Raw genomic sequence first — 20910 nt, forward strand, 5'->3', positions numbered from 1 at the left:
GTGGGGTCAGCAGCCACTGGTTGTCCTTGGCAGCATCTCATGCAGAGATCTTGAAGCTTAAGATTTAATGCCTATTCAGTCCAGAAAATCCAAGCTTTCTCTGGCCTTGCGGCTTGAGCAAATTCGGATTAGTACTATAAATAATAAGAGCTGGCATGTGCTGGCTACCAGACCCTGTACGAAGCCCTTTATATCAGGATTTCATTTTATCCTACAACAGCCCTATGGAGTTTGGTATCCTTAGTGTCTTTCTACAGATGGAGCAACTGAGTCTATGAGTGGTTATGAAATATGACCCCTGTCACACTGTTGCTGAGGTGGGACTCGTTCTTGCTTCTCAACCCACACTCTTGGCCATTAGGCTAGCGTTTTCTCGAAAAACATGTCAACTTCATCAGAGGCTCATTTTAAATAGGCAGGTTCCTGGGCCACATCCAAAGCCTGCTGAGCTAGAACTTCTGGAGCTGAGGCTGGGAACTTAAATTTTAATCAGATTTCTCTGGCGAATCTTTTTCACATCAAAATTTGGGAACTACTGTAACAACCACTACAACATGCTATGATTGAGGGAAATTTTCCGGTTGCAAATTTATGCTTACTCAGGCAATTGAGCTTCATACCCACTAGACTTAAACTTAAGGATTAGTGTGTATATACAGTTGCAACACATCACTTTCATAATTTAGGCAAAAAAGCAACAATTATTCTTGTCATCACTACTAGGTTTACATAAAGTCATTCAAGTATGTGTACTGTTATATTTCGCATTTACCACTAGAGGGCGTAAGTTCCCTGGTAAAAGAATGAGTGCTTGGCATAGTTTCAAAGAATCCGAAACAGGCGTGGCCAAAGGAAAAAAAAAATCAGAAAATCCAAAACACTCATTGAATGTGCCTTAGTGAACTGTTCCTACCTTGTGAGCACCCAGCTGCAGTTCCTAGGCACCTCATCCCAGTAATAGATCAATAACTCCTCCCCTTGATTCCAAAAGATGTCCAGTGCCGTGAAGAGCTGGAGGAGTGGCAGAGTCTCATTGACGAGCCTCCTGTCAGTCTCCAGGAGATACAACCAGCCACATAATCGGTTTGGCTGCCTCCTGAATCCTTTTCTAGCCCTTAACAGTAGCAAACCAGATTCTAACATCTTCCTTCTATGACTATCCACTTTCCCACGACAGACATATGCAACCCAGGAAGATGACATGGGTTTCTAATAACATTGATCCACATCACGCAGTCTTCCTATACAAAATGGCATCATCTACTCAGGCAAAAATATATTAAGCAAGTGAATCCTATCCTACAAATTTAAGACTAGTCCCGTTCTTTAAAAAAAGTTTTGTGATTTCAGATATATGTTCTATTTTAGTCAGTCTTCTCCCTTATGAATATGTGAAGTATTGAGTCAAATTGAAAGCAAAAACAGTGTTTTAGAGGGCTGTTACCAGTGGCTCTTGTTTGTCGTCCTCTCTTTTGTATTTATAATCTTACCCAGTCAAAAGAGTTGACCATCTTCGATAAAATAAAATTTTGCTTCTAAACCTGGTTCTGGTGAACTTGATAAAGGCCTGGGACTGGTGTCCCTCAACAATAAAAAGGTGTTGAGAGTGGGTTCTAGAAGCCCTGGGCATCTCCATCAACTCTGATTTTATTATTAAAATTTGACTTTAAGAGAATTCACTTCATAATGTATTGCTCTGTCTAAACCAAAATGAGATACCACTTCATACCTCCCAGGATGGCTATATTTTTTTAAAAATGTTTTCACAAGGATATAGAGAAATTGGAACCCTTGTACTTTGCTACTTTGCTGATGGGAATATGAAATGGTTCAGCTGCTGTGGAAAAGTTTGGTGGTTCCCCAAATGTTAACACAGAATTACCATGTGACCCTGCAATTCTACTCCTAGATATATACCCAAAATAATTGAAAACAGATACTCAAAGAAATATATGTACACACATGTTCATAGCAGAACTATTCACAATAGCCAAAACGTGAAAACAGGCCAAAACTCAATTATTTGATGAATAAATTGTGTATCTACATACAATGGAACATTAGTGAGCTATGAAAAGGAATGAAATATTGATACATGATACAACAATGCGAACTGGTTGCCAGGCGCTGAAGGCGGGGAATAGGGAGAAATGGCTTAATGGGTAAGGGGTTTCACGCCGGAGTGATGGACATGCTTCGGAACTAGACTGTGGTGGTGTCTATACAACATTGTGAATGTACTAAATGTCACTAAATTTTTCACTTTAAAATAGTTAATTTTATGTTATGTGAACTTCACCTCAGTAAGTTTTTTTTTTTAAATAAAACAATTAAAAATAATGTATTTCCCTGGAAAAAAGTTTTTGATACATAAAAGATTTTATTGCTGAATTTGTGGGAGGACACAATTCGGCCCATAACTACCGAAACACAAATCTGAAAAGAAATGAACCATTTTGCCTTGGGAGGTAAAACGGTGGCAAATGGGGCTCTGGAATTGATTCATATTCAAAAGAGGGAGCTGCATAGCCTACTATGAAAGCTCACCCGAGGAACACAGGCGCTCATGCACTCACCCACGAACACACATGCACACGTTCACCCATGGAGGCACACCCACGGACCTCCAGGGAGGCTCACACGGGCTCTATCTCCTGGCCAGCCCATCTCTCATTGGTGTGACTTTATTTCTGATGGTTCTTCTTTCGGACACAGAGCCTCAGGGACTCATTCTGCTAGGCAAAGGCATGGCACTGTTTGCTGCTTCCCAGAGTTCTTCAGCTCTGTGACATGGTCCTTCTGGGAAGTCTGAAATTGGGTTTGTAATTATCAATAAGAAAACCACATCCACTTCATGAACAATTTTTCAATCTTCACCTCAGACTTGAGGTTTTGCTTCTCCCTCCAGGGAAATAAAAGTGCCAAGAATGCCCCACTCCTTTAGTGAATACAATGTATCTTTTTAGAGACAAAAAAATGGGTTCTTTTCTAATTTGCTATTCAGAAGGGATATAACTGGTTTGGATACTCATAGTTGCTCTTTCTATTCTTTCCAGAAATCTAAGAAAGTAAATGTTCTTGGCTTTCAATTGAGCTCTTTCTAAATCTAGGGACCATTTAATAGCTACAGTTTTTTCATCAGATTCCTCTCATTTTACATTTTCATGGTCTCCTGCTGTAACTTCGATTTCTATACTGATGATCTCATTTCTCAACAATCCCTAGTCCCAATAGTCATTTTTACTTGAATAAATTATATAATCCTTTCTTTTGGTCAAGTATGTCAGAATATCATGGTGCCCTAAGATGCCAAGAAGTTGGGGACAGCATCACTCAGGAAAGAGTCCGTTGTCTGTGGAGGCAGCCTTGCTGAATTAATTTGCCCTTAGCTGGTGGTGGCTGTAGACACAAGTCCTCATGCATAGGGCAAGCCAAGCTCTACGACCAGAGTCTGAGATCTAAACTTTCCAAACTTACGAGCTGTCATAAGGCAGAAACAAGCCACTGAGCTGCCCACAGGTTATTCATAACTAAGAACTAAAGCAGAATCGGCGTGACAGGATGCCAGTATTAGAGAACAGACTAATGGGGGAGGAATGTTATCTCATCCACACATAGATTATAGGGAACACTCCTCCTTGGACTACAGATATCATGATATAATATGAGCTAAAAATTAGATGCTAGGTTGTTTAGGAAATTCAGATATAATGCCAGGAGAAAAGCACAGTCTGGGAAGGTTGTGGTTGGCATACAAGACATTGGGAATAGAGAAGCTTAGATGAGGTTAGTTTGACCCCATCAGGGAAAAAACTGCAGATCCAGGGGGAAAAAAAAAATGGCTGGAGAAGGAAATTCAAACGTTGGCAGGAGAGAAGAAAGGTGGGCTAGAGTAAGGTAAGACCCTGAAGTATGACAGGAAACACCCCTAGCCAATCACATCCTGTTTCCACGTTACTTCTCCTAATACTCTACAAACACATGCTTGCCCAAACACCCCTTGGGAAGCCCTCTACTCCCCGAGTCCATGGACATCAAATTCATTACTAACTTGTTCTAGTTTTGTTATTTGGCCATTCCTAGTCAATCCTGTGTTGTTTTCTTGGTTGCCAATTTTTATCTGTCTTTTCAGAATTGTTCTTGGGCTCAGTGCCCGCGTTCCATCTTTCCCACAGGCTCCTTTGAAATCTAGGCAGAGCTATGAGTTTGTTTGAGTTTCCAGGCTGGTTTCTCTATTGCCATCCCGTGCTCACCTCACTGGGAACATCTAGGGTGACATACCATGCATTTGATTTCTTAGGGACTTCCCTACACATTTCAGTCATTAGTCTCTTTTAAAGTACCCCCGATAGGGTCATTGGAAATGTCATATTCCCAAAACAATTCCCTTACAGATCCCTCTCAATGTATTCATTTTTCTCCAAAGTTTCTGTCAATTCAACATCCGTCTTTCTTTATTGGTTAACATTTAAATCCCCTACAGAGAAATTCAGCAATCAGTTAGGCAAGTCCAGGGTTTATCATGATTTGCTTTTAGCTAAACATGACGTTCACTTGTTCATGTGATGGTTTGAAGCCCCATCATTGTTTCATGTGCCTTGCTGTCAGTCTTGTGTAGATTGTCGGAAGGAAGCATCCATCTCCTTCCAGCTGCAATGGCTGGACTTTGTCCCTTCAACAATATCATTTCATCCTTTCCCTCCTGACATTTGCGGCTAAATTTTCTTCACAATATTTCCACCAATTCAACTTGCCAACATAGTACATAAGTCTTCCACACCTGTTATTTAATCTATATATTTTGATCCAGGTAAATGCTTTTATTATCTGGGTACCAGTCACGAATCCCACTCCAAGCCATTTGTAATACCATAACATTGTATGTTTGCTGCCCCAGTTTAAATGTAATTTTCTTCCTATGCCTTGCACATTGATTTATATACAGACACTTAAAATTATAAGTGCACTTCCCAAATTATTTTCTTAATTATTCTTTTGGGCTGAGAACTACCAGTTATTTCCTATACCTCATTTCTTCTCCTTGTCACCCCTGTTGACTTTCATAGTAACAGTCTTTACACTTTTATCTGAGTCTTTTTAATTCCTCTCTCAAGCATCTCTACTTTTAATCCTCTAAATTAAATTAATGAATTGCCTGCTCCTCCAAACCCTCTGACACCTGACCCCCGAGTAGATGCTCACTGTTCTTGTATCCTACACTAAGATTCACTGCAGATGCATCTCTGAGCTTGAGACTTGATGACATTGAAAACACAGGATGGGGTTTTCTATCTACAGCCACGTTTCTTCTTACATGTGGAAACTGCTCATCTTTTACCACATGGAGAGGCTGCAGAAACAGATGGCCTGTCTTGGAGACCACCTGGTGCTCAGAATTTCTTGCTTAGAATTATGTTTTATAGGATGAGGAAAAAATACAGCAAAACATCTAAAGCCCTGGAAACATACACAGAGGCCTCTATAAATACCAGTCATGTTGTTTGCAGCACAATTTATTATCTGGTCATAATATTTGGGTACACTTATAGGTATTGATTTAACACCATTGTGACCACTCTTGAGACAGAGCAACGCAAAAGGAAAACTTCAAAATGTGCAAGAGCAATAAATATCAAACTTTCAGATCTAAAGTGTATAAATATAAAATATCAGTCGTTTCTGGAAACATTTTAAGAAAATCCAGCAACCACACATCCATGAGTAGGTGTCTGGTGTTGACAGTCAGTGTTAATCTTCAGAACACATCACCTCAGATCCAGCACGATTATTTTTATGTCTTTTACCAATACATGTTTGCATATCTAGGAAAGAAAAAATTAGCTTTACATCATAATGTTTTACTCGATTCTCTTTAGGGGGAGAACATAAATTTTCTAATTTTAAAATACATCTAATTTTAAAAATACTTCCAATCAGAACAAATAAAATCATGTTCATTCATTTTCAACAAGAAAGTATTTACAGAGATTGCCAAGTAATTTTCATTTTAAACACATATTAACTTCAAAATAATGTCTCTCAGATGTTACAGCCAGAAAACTACCAAGGAAGTAGTTAGAAAGAAAAGATGTAGTCAAATACTGTTTCTTTTGGGCTATACAAAGCTAATTCAGAAGTATGATTACAGTTTTCATTGAATCACTGTTAAAAAATGAATGTGGCCACATCAAGTGGGAATCATTCATGAGACATGTAAAGACATTTTCTTTAATAACTGTTTGCTTACTTGGAATCTGAAGAAAATTATATTTAAGTATCACACAGATAACATAAATAGAAAAATAACTTAAGGTATAGTTGACTCTCCTAGAGAAATACTGGCATTCCCTTGTAAATAAAATAATAGTGAGAAGAAATCAGAATTACAAAGATTGATTAATTTTCTGGGTAATAAAACTCCAAACTAAACAGTACAATGTTTTATCCCTTATTATACTGCCGGGGGCGGGGGTGGGGTGGGGAAGAGGAGGTAAAAAAATAAAGATCTGCAAAGAACAACCAACACCGTCTACTCACGCTGAACAGCTTGGGGTCCTTGGTGTGTGGATGAAAGCCCTTCTTTTTACAAGCGGAGACCTCAAGCATGCCGGCATTGGTAAGCCTGAAGATGCCAGTGCTAAGTTTCAGGGGGAAATAAAGGTACACAATTAAGAATCATTTTGGCTTTCCAGATGCTTTATTTGAATGACACAAGCACTCCACATATTCCTCAAATGGGATGGATGAAGAAGCCATAATAACTAGGAATTCTGCAGTGGTTTTTTGAACCAGTCTTGCAATGACTGGCCTAGCGGAGTGAGATGATAGAGAGACCAGTGCTGTTCCAAGCACCTGAAGGGAAGAGACCACACAGGCAAAGCAGAGGCCCCATGGAGGAAATCACAGGTTGAAGATATTTCTAATTTTTCTAGTAATGCTAATAGTGGTGACAGCAACAGCAAATATTTATGGAGAGCTGGCTGTAGTGCCAGGTACTATGCGAAGCCCTTTACAAAGACTATCTTCTAGTTTCATCCTCACATCAATTGGTGATGGGCAGGTATCAGGGATGAAGAGGCTGAGCCTCACAGTAGTCAGGTATCCTGCTAAACACACCACTTGAGGGTGAAGACAGGATTCCAATATAGGTTTAGACTCCTCTGCTTACAATCACTCTGCAATAATCATTGTGTTCCAAACCTAGAAAGGTACTGGAGGTAATCGAGCTAAGGCTGGAAATTAGCCTATAGTAGGAAATAATGCAGTAGAACTAAGATCTCAAATGGCAAACTGGAATAACATCCAGTTCATCCTTCAAGGTCATTTTAACTGAAGAAAGAGAACCCGAAATTCGACCACTGAACAGGTCTTAAAAAGCAATACTGCAAAGCTACAGGTACACGGGAGCCGGCTGTCACCACCCTCTTTTTCCCAAGAGCACGGTATGTCTGCCTAGTACCTAAGTGCCACAACCTGGTGCGTGGACACACTGGAATGCAGCAGCCCCATTCGCACCCTTACTTGCCTTCCTTCAATATTTACACTTACTCTTTATGCTTTGGTGAACACACAATGGCAATCGCCTCCGGCAACATGAGCTGATAGGAACAGTGAGTGTGAAGATCAACACTGGACAAGAACGCAGTTTGGGTTGGATGTGTCTATGAAAAGAAAAGAGGACAGATGATCTTATTGGAGTAGATGAGTCTTAACCAAGGACACAGCCCATTCTAAGAGAAAACTCTAGTTATTTGCTTTTTCTTTTCTTTTTTTACCATCATTAATACAAAAATTTTTAAATGTCTTGCTGATGACATACTCTTTCCCTTTTTGCATCTTTGGAATAACTACGACTTTGGGAAGAGGTTCTTGGGAGTGTTTATGTCCTTTCTGTGTATTGGGAAAGACAGAACTGGAAATTAATTTGCCAGAGGTTTTAAACTGATTCTCATTTAATCGTCACAACTCATCTAGGAGATACTTATATCATTATCTTCATTTTACATACTAGGATCCTGAGGCTCCTTTAAGTAACTTGCCCGTGGGCACACAGCTGGTCAGGAGCAGAGCTGTGACTGGAAATCCTGAGATATTTTATACAAAACCGTGGATGCAAAGGAAAGTTTTAACCAAATTTACCACTGCTGCTGTGTATCCTTTTGTGGATCTCCATTCCCTACAAATGAGAGAATCAAACTCTCCAAGTTACTGAAGGTGTTTGGGACATACCATGAAAAGCAAATAAATACCCTTGTGATGAAAAGGAAGAAACTATAAATTAAAAAAAAATTACTTCCCGGTTCTTGGCTCTATACAAACTTGTATTTATGAGGGACAAATCAGAGGTTCATAGTTAAATACAAAAAATACATGCACCCCTAATGATTTTAAAATTCACAGTCAACTCCGATTACCCTTGAAAAAGGAATGTGACTATTTAAATCATGAAATCAAGGTCTTTTTCATGCACTGTCTGGGCCCTGGCTCTGTCACTCACTAGCTTTATGACACTGAAGATTTTCTAACCTCCTCATGCCAATTTCAACAACTGTAAAATACGGATAATTATTTTCTTCATGGGATTGTTATGAAAATTAAATTAGACAATCCATGTAAAATTCTTAGCACAGTGCCTAGCACATAAAAAGGAATTAAAACCGTTAGCTGTTAGTACTGCTGTGTTATTTCTGTTGTTATTTTAATGTTGTCATTATTAACTGAAGGGCACATGCCCATAGAAATAGCTTCATGCCTTCACACATAACTATGGTCTGTTGAAGAAATGTTAAGATTTTAAAACTCCTTTCTATCTTATTTACTAGAATGAAGATAAAATTTGTTAATATCTATTTACAGAAAGATAAAGGTTCTGAAAGGAAAAAATGACTCTTGATCTGCAGAGATGTAGATCAACTGAGGAATGGAAATTATCCTAATTTCTAAAACCCAAATCTTTAGTGAAAGCATGAGTGGGAGGTTCTGACTGTTATCTGAGTCAATGAAAACCTCCTCTTAGTACATAGAGCCCTCTATGTCTTGCTGAGAATGTCAGAAGTGTCCAAAGGAAGTTTAGTGTTGTGGACGTGGCAGCAGATTGTCAAATAATAAATCAGCCTGCCCATCAATTTCTTTCCAGGCTAAATGCACATCAGAAGACATTCTGAGCCCTTCATTTCTGCCAAGGGGAATCAGTTCTACTCCATGAGGACAAGTCTCCCATGGGAGAATGGTGCTTTCCCCACCCACCTCCTCTGTGGAAATAAAAATGATGATGAGGAGGAGGATGATGATAGCAGATGTCACTTACTGAAATTGAATCAGGTGTCAGGCACTGAACTAATCACTTCCCATGAATGATCTCATTAATTCTTATAACAAGATAAGTGCTATTATTATCCTCCTTTTGCAGATGAGGAAACTGAGCTAACTAGAAGAGTCATAGAGCGAGTTAAGCTGAGAAGTCTAAACTCAAATCCAGATCTGTCTGATTCTGATTCGGCCCTTCTTTCCTATGACTAATTTATATCTGAAAAAAGTTAGCTCTGGAATTTGTTGCTATTATTATGCCAATAAAAATCATCACGAAAAGTCATTACAACCACTGAAGTTTAAGCATACAACATTCTAGTGCTTTCGTTGAACCACAATTTGCTATGATGAAATAAACAAAAAGCAAAATCCCAGACGTCTAGAATTATACCAAATTCATTATTTAAATGATTTAACTTCATTATTGCATATATTTTATACACAGTTCATAAGGGAAAACTTTTATTTCTAATTTGGGAAATGTCCTGTAAGATAAACTAACTGACTTTTCAATATAAGTGAATTTAACAAATTGTCAATCCTTTCTAAGTTTATGTTACAATTTCCTTGCTACATTTTTTTTTAATTTGCTTTAAAATGCATTCTTGTTACAAAAAATCAGGTTAAACTAAATAAGGCTTTTAAAAGTCAGCAACTTCTAAGCAAACAGTAAGGCACATTACTTACTGTTAAGTAAAACAAATAGACATATGGAAAGTTTTGCAAACTCTTCATTATAAACAATTTCTTGTATTTGAGAGGCAGTTTATACTTTTCAAAAGGCTTTCAAACCTGGTATCTTGTTTACAGCTCACACAAATCTGGTGAGGGAGAGAAGGTTTGCATTAGCCTCACTTGGTCAATGAGGGAACCTAGAAACAAGGAGGTTAGCAGTCCTGACCAAGGGCACATGGCAATTTACAGGTAAAGCTGGGAGCGAAGTTTCCTTTACCCTCCTAAATCACAGAACACCAAACACTTGCACTTGGTGATGGTGTGTGTGTGTGTGTGTGTCGGGTGTGTGTGTAGGGTGGGTGTGGATGTGTGTCCTGCCCTTACTCGGTACTTCTCTATAAAACAAGTAAAATAAAAAATGATCACTTATCATTCTTCAGGGGTTTTTGAAGGTCCCCAGGATGTGTCCTGGAAACCTTGGCCAGCATCTCATGACAGTGGGACGATTTGTCCCTACCCCCCAGCCCAGATGTGTGAGACTGCATGAAAAAATGTCCCCCGGATAGCTTAAACCAAGGATAGGAAAAGTTGAACATTATCTACCAAAATCAACAGCCACAATATTCTGAGTCCCTAGAAAAATGTGCTAAGAAATTTTAACATTCGCCATCACCTGAAGTCAATTATTATGATCCCTGTTTTACGAATATAAAGCTGATGCTCAGATTGCTTAAATAACTTGCCAATATTCCTGTAATGAATTCTTAGCAGAGCTGAGATTTCAACTCATGTATTTTAATTCCTAAGCCCTTTCTTGCTCCTGGTAAATGTTGGAACCCAATATTTTTGACTTCATCCATTTAGTCCTACACCGTGGCTGTTCATCCTCAGCCTACAGAGAAGGTACAGTGGAGTGTATGGTCCCTATCTGATATGTACAAACCCTGGTTTAAAAGAAACATTTTCCAAAGTTTTCATAAAAGAATCTCATAAAAAAAAAAAGAGAGAACATTAATAACTGTATAGTCAAATTAGTTAAAAATGTGACTAGGCCATCATTACACTATGTAAAATCATTAAAACAAGTCACTAATTTCCACGTCTCTCCCTCTTCTAACTTTGCATAGTAGAAAAAAGTATAATAGAGCTCTCTACAAATTCAGATTTGACAGATTTAGACATGACCTACCACTGAAGAAAATGCTTTAATATGATGACATTATACTTGAAAAAACGGAAACTAAACTATTTAAATTAAACTGAATTTCCTCAGGGAGGAAAACGGCACACCACATACCAAAAAACAAAAACGAAAACAAAACCTGAGACCCAAAAGGTCAAACGTACATGGATCCAACCCAGAGTGAGGAGATCATGTTGATCTTGAACACTGAATAATTCTTCTACATTCTCCACGTCACAATAGTCTGGTCCTGCAGACTGCTTTGGCACAATTACGTGGGTAATAGTAAATTCATTATGTGTCTAAAAAACAATTAGCAAAGAGAATAATCTGACAGAGGAGAAAAACATCTGACAGAAAAGGGAAAAAAAAGTCCTAAATAGGAAGGGCAATATTTTGCTCCAAGACTACAGAGTCCCATTACTTGCATTATCACCCTCTCACCCCGCATCACAATGCAGAAACGAAGTCTCAAACCGGAAGATAGATTATTTGTCAAAAATCTCAGTCAGTTGTTTGGAACTTGAAACCCATTTTCACAATGAAAAAAAAAAAGTACAATAAATAGAAATTAGCATCCCAGACTAGCCCATGGAAGTTTAGTTAACAAATAATGTTTGATATATTACCTCTGTAATGGAAAAATCAGAATAAAATAATAGCAGGTTTATTTGAAGTGGGAGTTCCTAGTTAAATAATTCTGTGGTGTTACTGAAAGATATTTCTAAAGTTTGTAGAGGTTAATGATCTTGTTTTTATTTTATTAATTATATGTATTTTCGCTTCAAGACTTGAGACTTTCTTCTACCATAGGGGACTCACTGGAGTTTTCCATAATTAAGGTAATTTGCAATTAGATCAAGAGAAAGGAAAAATAAATTACCCCCCTCAGGTAAAAGAGCTGAAAAGATAAAGTAGTGAAGTGATGGAAGGGTCCTTAGGTAAGAGATATTTGTGCTGTGAGAAGCTGTCCATCCCTCCACAGCACATCCTCTTAGGGCTTAGAAGCCCTAAGACTCCTCTCTAGCCTCAGGGCTTTCCTGCAAACTGGGCACTCTTCCTTCGGCCTTCATTACAACTCTTCCCTCCATCCCATCCCCTCCTCCAGGCTAACTTGATGCATTCTTCAGGCCTAGTGTAAACATCACTTCTCAGAGAAGCCCTTCTTGACCCTCCCAGACAAAGTAAGTTTCCTAGTTACACATTCCCACGATACCCTGCACTTCCATTGAGAGCACCCAGCCCCATTTCTAATTAATCATCCGTCTTGTTCATTACAAACATTGTGTATAGGCCATGTGGCAAAGACTGTGGCTGTTGTAGGCTACTGAAAGCCAACACCTAGCACAGTGTCTGGCACATATAGGGGCTCAGTAAATGTTTGTCTGATGAAGGAAGGAAAGCAGGAAGGAAGGGAGGAAGGGATGGAGGGAAGAAGGAATTAAACTAAGGTCAACACATGGTCCTTGGAAGGAAGCATTCATAGCACATTGCCCCCTTGATAAATAAGGTGGCTGTGGGGAGGAAATAACAGGTCGTTTTCCTGTGCTCGTCATCTACGCTTCCTCTCTCCTGGAGGAAAAGTGATGACGCAACACTGGAATACAGGAGGAGAACGTGCGTGTAATAAAACATATTATGTTTTCAATAAAACAGCAGTTCCCAAGCTAAATGGTTAGGACTGAAAATGTGCCTGGACCTAGAAATATAGACTGATACCCAAAAGAGACTATGAAACGGCACTTCTAAAGAAACATTACTCGTTTTTCTCACAAGTGGGAAATTAAATGCATCGTCTCTCTTTTATTTCCTTCTACTTTGGCACTGTCTGTCATCGGACATTCCTGATAAAATCTCCCATGCTTATATATGGCCTGTGCTATAACATTTCAGTTTGTTGAAACTACTGCCTTAAAGAAAACAACAAAATGCTAGGTTTATTCCATATGTGTCTGCAAAAGGGTAGCAAGATGATATCTGCCACAGATAAAAACAAGGAGAGGTAGTTATATGAATGTATGAAAAACTAACAATTTCCAAAAAACTTGACTTAGAAATCTGAAGACCTGTAATCCATCATTTTTTTAAACAAAGATTTAATCTATACTTTAATTCTTTACAACAAGCTATTATAACATCCCTGAAATTTTATAATCCATTTTCTAGGATAATTCCAAGAATCATGACAATAGTTCAATAAAATTAACACATGTTAATTCCATAATGTTTACAACTTTTAATGATGCTTTTATTCTGTTCTGCTTAACATGAGGACGTCAGTACTTTTCACAGTATCCTGTACAGAGAGTTATGAAACAAAGACCATACCAGTTTTCCACAGAGTATTCCACAGGTTTCTATTCCTCTCACTGTATTAGATTCTGCCAGCAGCAGAAATTTGTGGCAAAGATCTCTTGATAAAACTACACATCTCAGTTCTTCAACCACTAGATCTAAGAAACAGAAAAGGGAGAAGAAGCTAAAAAAACAAGTATTACATCTCATTTTTCAAATGTGTTTTTGGCAAGTGACTGCAAGTAAATATAAATATCAAAATTGAAATGATCATATACTTCACTTTCCATGTGTTAGTTTAAAACTCTTAAAAGAAAATGTTGACTAGAAAGAAGGTAAAATTACCCTTTGCATATAAATTATTTTATGAACAAGTGGCAAAGTGCAAACACCTTTATATCTTTGTGCTCCAGCTCAATTATTTACAAGTATGTGTGAGTTTCCCTTTGGCACAAAGCAGATATACTATTAAGTGCATTGGCTGCATAGAACACATCTCATATATCCTATAAGACATAGGATGAATATTCTTTATTGTGTTTCCCATATGTTACTTATATCTTTATGAAAGTTGGTGATAATCAAGTAAAAGGATGTTTTCAGAAATAATTAGCAGTAGAGGAATTTATAAAATGGTTGCCTCTCATAATTCTTTTAAAATAAATGAAAAAAACAAACTCAGCTGACAGACAGTGTCTGCTGGGAAAAATTCCGCATTTGATTTTGAAAACTTGCCAACACTGACATAGCAGTAATCAAGCTGCACTAATTGTTGGCAGAAACACATAATCCATTTGGAGGTTAACTATCCATGTGTACAAGATCCTCTTGGCCCAGGGAAATGCTAACCATTTAAATTCAAATTGCTGAGCAAAATTCTTGACAAACAAGTTTTTCAACATCTTTCTCATGTGTTTACCTTTAAGATTCATACGTTTCTTGGTTAAAATACATGAAAGAAAAAAATGCTTGGAATTCTTTTAAAATCTCTATACCAAGACTAAATACAGTCCCATTTATTATAGAGTCTGCTTGATCAGAGGACAAAGCGAAATGTTTTCTGAATTTTAAGGTACATATAGTAAAAGCCACATGGTACTGAAAGACTAGTTCTGTGTACATGTACACACGTGGAGAGGTCCTACCACAATTGATAATGAAATGAGAGCCTTCCCAGATGTTCCAGAAATATGGTTTCACTAGAAGAGATTTAATATCTCACAAGGACACATTTATTCACTTACTTTGAACAGCGCTTAGAGTGGCAGCTGGCTTTAAGGCCCTGTTGACAGGAGGAGAGTGGCTAGCGTAATTGGTTGCTTCACTTTTATTAGGTTGATCAGCAAACACATTCAGCAAGGAATTGTTCTGGTGTGGGGAAAAGCAGGACAAAGCACTCCCATCAATCTGCTCAGACAGCGCTGGGGTTTCCTGGCTTCGCATCTGACCTCGGGCTAATTCTTGCTTCTTGAGCTGATCTTCAAAAAACAGGAATTGCTCCGTTTCTAGCTGCTGCTGGCGCATCTGAGCGATTCGCTTTCTTTCTGCCTCTATCAATCTCTGATGCTCCAGTTTTTTGAGAATTTCGGCTTTATATTTGTTCTAAAAAAAATGTGGTTGCCAAAATAAAAGGTTAGTTCCCAAGGCAAAGACATCAAACTGGGATTAGACATTCAATCTCTAGAAAACAGAGAGACACACAGCTAGATACTATAATCTGCCCCCAGGGACACTTGTGTGACAGTGAGGAAAATATATAACATCATGGCAAAAGCCCCTTAATATGATTCAGGCAGCAGTTCTAAATCCACTCATATTTTACCAGAGACAAGCATGACAATCATGTTCCCTCCATTCCCCCGTGCTTTTAAATATTAGAAAATCAAGGTCAGGATGGTCTGCTCAGCCTGACCAACCAAATCATGTGGGGCAGTATCTCAGAAATGGTTACAGCACCCTAGACTGCACTGTCTAATACAGTAGCCACTAGCCACATGTGGCGATTTAAATTTATTAAAATTAAATGAAATTAGAAATCCAGTTCCTCAGCCCTGCTAACTACGTTGTAAGTCCCATGTGACTAGTGGCTCCCATATCAAAGTACCACATAGAACATTTCCATCATCACAGGAAGTTCTATTGGACAGTGCTGCCCTAGAACCCTTAGCATTCAACTCTAGAACCCTTACAGCTGGAACTTTACGGAGAAGGGGGATCACTAAGAAACGGTTCTCAAAATGTGGTCCCATCATCTCTAGCAGAACAAACCAGGAATTTTAAAATGAAAGATTCCTGAGTTCCCTAGCCTTCACAAAAATATCCGGGCAATATTAGGTGAGAAAATAGAAATGTTTAATAAGCTCCCCAAATGATTTTGATGAAAACTAGACTTTGGGAGCTACTGTAAGGCAGTGGGGGGAGGGACACTGCTTACAGCAGCACTTTGATATGCACATGAGCCACCCTGGGTCTTGTTACTGGCACCTTCTGATTCAGCAGGTCTGGGGTGGTGGCTGAGAATCTACGTTTCTAACAAGCTCCTGGATAATACGGTTGCTATCTGTAGCAAGGGCTTAAAGGTGTGTCTGTTCATCTCGCCTAGGCATAAAGGCTGCCATGCTACTTCCCCAGAGATTCTACATGCCATACTATTGTGGACTGTGAAGTCACAGGTATCACCAAAGGCAGACTGTGCAACAGCTGCTGAGGCCATTCCCCACAGGGAGCTCCCGAGGGGGTGACCGGACACACTGCTGAGTGTAGAAGGGAGACTTAACTGGGCTTTTCTCTCCCTTGCTTTCTCTGAGCCTCCAAAATCATTTTTATTTTCCATAGTTCAAATCAAATCATCAGTATCCACACTTGAGGGAATCTTCTGATTTCCTTCTGTCAAAACACCTCACTCGAACCTGACTTCTGGCTATGCCCCAAAAAAGTTGAGTTCTGTGACCATGTTCAGAGTTAATGAGAGTGAACGGAAGTGAGAGTCGATAAAGGTGACAACTTCCAGAGTGCATAAAACATAAACAAACAAACAAGCAAAAATGACTCCAATAATAATTCTATAAACATTAAGATTTCATGTTTTGAACTGGAGTATCCTACAGACTGACTGGTCATTTTCTTCTTTCAATATCTTTCAGTCTTAGACATCATTATCATTTTTGCTCTTTATTTTAAAGAATCCAGAGGCCACCACTCTTGGGTGATACGCTTATACTTCACTCATATGGTTAGCTATTATTCCACGTTGATGTAATATTGACTGTAATATTCAAGAATTTAATTCACATTTCCAAGACCTACTTAATTAGATGCACCAGAAACCATATACTGCTCTCTCTATCTCCTATTGCCTCCATTCATCGGTAAAGAGCAGTCACCTGGCTCAAAGGTTGCACTGGCGAGAGTTGGTCAAAAAGCTCTGTTTAAAACACTCTAGGAAATCTATTTTCTAAGGCAATGCCTTAGTAGATGTTGTAAGGAAATAAAAATACCACATCTTTGGTGCAAGTGCTTAATCTAGACATCAGCATGAATTTTTTATTGGTGTTACATCACTGCATCTTTAATTTTTAATTTAAATGTATATGACATTTGAAAAACTCATATGAAAATGAAATTCAAAAAAATATTTGCACAGAAAACAGTCATGAAATAAATGTACCAACTGAACTTACTTTGCTTTGCAAATATTCTTGGTATTCTACGTTATATTTCTTTAAAAGGTCCTTTTTCAATTCATCTGTCCTTGGGAATGCAATCTCCTTCAGTTTCTTTTAAAAATATATATATACATATTGATTAGTGGGATTTTCAGTAAAGTCTTTCAGATCATCAGCTGAGAAAGAAAAACAGCTGGTATGTGTATTAGAAATCAAGACCCAAGTAGCCAAAGATGATGGTGAAAAAATAATTCTCTCTTTTTAGGGCTCCAAAATATAACTTCTCAGTAGGGAAGGGGGAAAATATCTCCTTTGTAAGACCTTTATTGACTCCACTGGTTAGATAAGTATTTTGTTTAGATAGGTACCCCATTTTTAGGTAGTAGATTTGCACATTCCATAGTACGTTTATGTATGTCATCATCGTTAGAAGGGACATTGAAGAACATGATAGATAGGGATCCCTAGGCTTGACAGACTGTAGAAATCACTGAGGTACTTTTCATACAAAATATAGATTTCCAGGCCTAATCTCAGATCTACTGAATCAACATGTTTATTGAAAGGGAAGTGGTTGGGGAATCTGATCTCAAACACCATCTTAGTGATGCTTAATGGCTAGAAAATCTAATCTTAGTCGAAGCACCAACTCCTTCCCCTAACCTTTTTAGAAATGAGAAGCAAAGTCGTAGACAGAGTAAAACGCTTATCCAGTATCACAGCTAGCCAGTGGCCGTTATGATTAGAATCAAAAACTCCTGCCTCTAGCCAGGTTCTTCCACTAAAATTCTGTTCTCTCACTCCTTTGTCACCTATCCATCCACCCATCCATTATCCAACAAGTTCTAAACAAAAAATTCTACATGTCTTTGGAGAATTTTTTTCCTGTGAGTACAAATAGCAATAACTCTAAATTAGAGTAAAAGAGTCACATTGGTAGCCTGGGACCTCTGGTTTCCCAACAGAACTCTCTGAAGTTGAATGAACTAGAGTCTTGAGGGGAAATACTACACAAAGACATGAAAATGAATGACCTTTTAGATCAGTGTGTATCGAAATAAAAAAAACCATAAATGACCATTTGACAAAATTTGAGTTCTGCACACAGGTCGCCTCAGCCCTGACATAACTGGTAAGAGCGCCTTTATTCCATCAGATTACGGTAAGATATCTTTTGAGAGTTATTTAAAATTTCATACTGTGACTGGTTTTGTATATATTGTTTATCTTCCTTCATATAAGATCAATCCAAACTATTTAAGAAAAATATATGAAAAAATATATTAAAAACATTATTTAAAAGGACATATTCTCAGCTAAAGATATTTGGAACTATATATGTAGCCTATTCAAGATTATTTCAGGCCACCCCCTAAACAATTTGTTTTCTATTAGGCTAGTACTATAAGAAAAAAATAACTAGAACTCTGTGGTTCTCTTAATAATCAATAGTGATTTAGTTTCGGAGTTCAGGACTGCACGGAATAGTCAAAACCAACAAGTATAAGGAAAGACAACCATTTTCTTAATCTCCAGGATGAATGGTGAAATAATTCCTTCTTCACACCACAAAGTGCTTGAGCACATTCTGGATCTTTTTCTTCTCCCTCACCTCCCCACCCCCCACACCACACCTCAATTTCAATTAGACATCCCACACTGGCTCAGTAATGATATTTAATGGTCTAAGAAGCAATCGAAATATCATGGCTAATGGAATGATTTAATGTTCTTAAAACTCTCAAGAGGATGACAGAGGAATGAAGGAAGAGGGGGTGGTGAATCGATAATAATGGATACTTGTGAAGCATTTGATCCCACCGGGGAGAATCGACCCCGCAATACCTTCATAATGTCCTGCTTTTCGGGTACTGCGCATTGTTGGTAATCTCGATGGCCGGGAAGCTTTTCTACAAATAAGCTAGAGAAGGAGAAAGCATGTCCTTAGCATTATATGATAGCAAAAGCTCAATTATGGTTTGCAATATGAGAATGAGCCTCTTTTTCAAAAAGGACATGTTTCATAAATTATTTAACCTTTATTCATTTCACCCGCCTTTCCATCAAATGTTGGCATTGAATATGATTTTGGTGTTATAGGGTAGTTAAGCTCAGCAAACTAAGCACTGAGGTTAAGAGGGTCAGGCTGCTCCCTAAATAGACTATATAACTTTGGTTCTCTTCGGGTCCTGGGTACTTAATCCCACCAGAGCACCATCTTCCTTCTTTGTGCAAGTGGCAACACAGATCACGTAAAAATGTACGACTTTGGAAAATCAATGTAATACCTTCTCACCATTGGAAAAGACTCAAAAGACCACTGATGAATCTATAATGCCATAGTGTATATATCCAAAACCCTTAACTGAAAATTCGTGACTAAGAGAAGTGACAGCCAGAATCCCTAGTAGAATGAATGGGTAGTGCTAGTCAGGAGTTAATGATTTTTCATCACCTTTTTGAGAAACAAAGGATAGCAGAAGTAAAAGAAAATCCCTAGAGTAAGCCAGGTGCATTACCTCCAGGTAAAGTGAAGATACAGCTTCCACAAGAAATTGGTTCCGTAGGTTTTTCTTACTGATGTATATCCCCAGCCTGCAGAATAGTGTCCAGCTCATAATACACGCTCAATATTTGTTAAATGAATGAACAGCCCTTCTTTGATAGATCATGAAGGGCTTTAAATACTATTTTTGATCAGTTAATATATACTACCCTAAATTCCTGGTATTCCGATGTTTACAAATTGCACATCGTTCATCACCTCACCTATCATAACTCATTTCTCAGATGAGAAAATTAAGACTTAAAGAGGCTACAATGAATTGTTAGTTGCCTAAGGATTTTTAAATAGAATAAAGTTACAAACATTAGGAGTTGAAGAAACTTCAGAGATATTTGCCCATAAGTCTTTCATTTGTAAATATGGAATTAAGGCCCAAGGAAGAAAACTGAATTACGAATTATCACATAGTTAATTACTGAAGAGAATTCAAATATTCTGATTACCGAGTAACTCTGCATAGTGGCCTTTCCCCTTTACCACACTTAAATTACAATTAAAATTTTGGGGAAACATTGCTATCAATGACAATTAATAATCTCCAATTTCATATTTATTGCTTAACTTTCTAGAAATAATCGATTTTCCTAGGTAGCCTGAATGTGGCCAACCATCAATTTCTCGAATGTTCTCAGGTTAAGTCCCCAACTGAACTAGAGAAATTAATCAAGATGTGACTTTCGATTAAAATAAAAATAAGAGTTTTGGCTTAAATTAAATAATTATTTGTAACAGATCTTCAACCAGTAAGCTGGAAAGCTGGTTAGAAAATCCAAATCCCATTTATGCTAGCTCTTAAACTAGGAAATGTTACTAACAATATCTATCTAAGGGGCTGTATATTTGCATATGGCTATTTTGAGGTAGCCACTTTCACTCAACATTTTGGAAGCTTTTAAATATGTAGCATTATCGCACAGCTAAATAAATTGCTTTAAAAAAAAAGCTAACTACTATGTGAAACCGGCTGCTATATTCTATTCCTGAATCAGACCCCTCCTATAACTGCCAACTTATCCTCCAGTCTCAACCCATCAAATTAAATTTTTAAAATATTACTGGTATGTTCCAGGTGCTGTAGATGGAGCTGCAATATTGTTCCTGCCCTCATAAAGTTTACAATCTTTTGTCGGGGGAAACGGCATGAAACAAGAAATATAATTTGCAAAGAGTATTTTAAAAAGGGACACGCAAAGAGTATTTAAAAAAGGTTACCGTGC

At 38.0% G+C, this 20910-nt stretch overlaps 1 protein-coding gene across 4 annotated transcripts in view; it reads right to left on the reverse strand.

The window, feature by feature from the left end:
- Positions 1-5492: 5492 nt before the first annotated feature.
- STAMBPL1 (STAM binding protein like 1) overlaps positions 5493-20910 on the reverse strand; it is a 43679-nt gene continuing 28261 nt past the window's right edge. The window contains exons 4-12 of one of the 4 annotated variants that reach the window (XM_039871777.1): positions 18973-19048; positions 17143-17238; positions 14707-15064; positions 13496-13620; positions 11332-11469; positions 10102-10130; positions 7549-7661; positions 6538-6637; positions 5493-5822 (exon numbers count right to left, since the gene is read on the reverse strand). In XM_039871777.1, coding sequence (XP_039727711.1) covers positions 5801-5822; positions 6538-6637; positions 7549-7661; positions 10102-10130; positions 11332-11469; positions 13496-13620; positions 14707-15064; positions 17143-17238; positions 18973-19048 — 1057 coding nt within the window. In that variant the 3' untranslated portion in view covers positions 5493-5800. Of the gene's footprint in view, positions 5823-6537; positions 6638-7548; positions 7662-9996; positions 10131-11331; positions 11470-13495; positions 13621-14706; positions 15065-17142; positions 17239-18972; positions 19049-20910 lie in introns of those variants that run through there. The other 3 variants (XM_039871776.1, XM_039871778.1, XM_039871779.1) reach the window with 3 other exon arrangements.

The sequence above is a fragment of the Pteropus medius genome, unplaced genomic scaffold (genome assembly GCF_902729225.1).
Source record: "Pteropus medius unplaced genomic scaffold, Ma_sr-lr_union100, whole genome shotgun sequence".
Taxonomy (NCBI): domain Eukaryota; kingdom Metazoa; phylum Chordata; class Mammalia; order Chiroptera; family Pteropodidae; genus Pteropus; species Pteropus medius.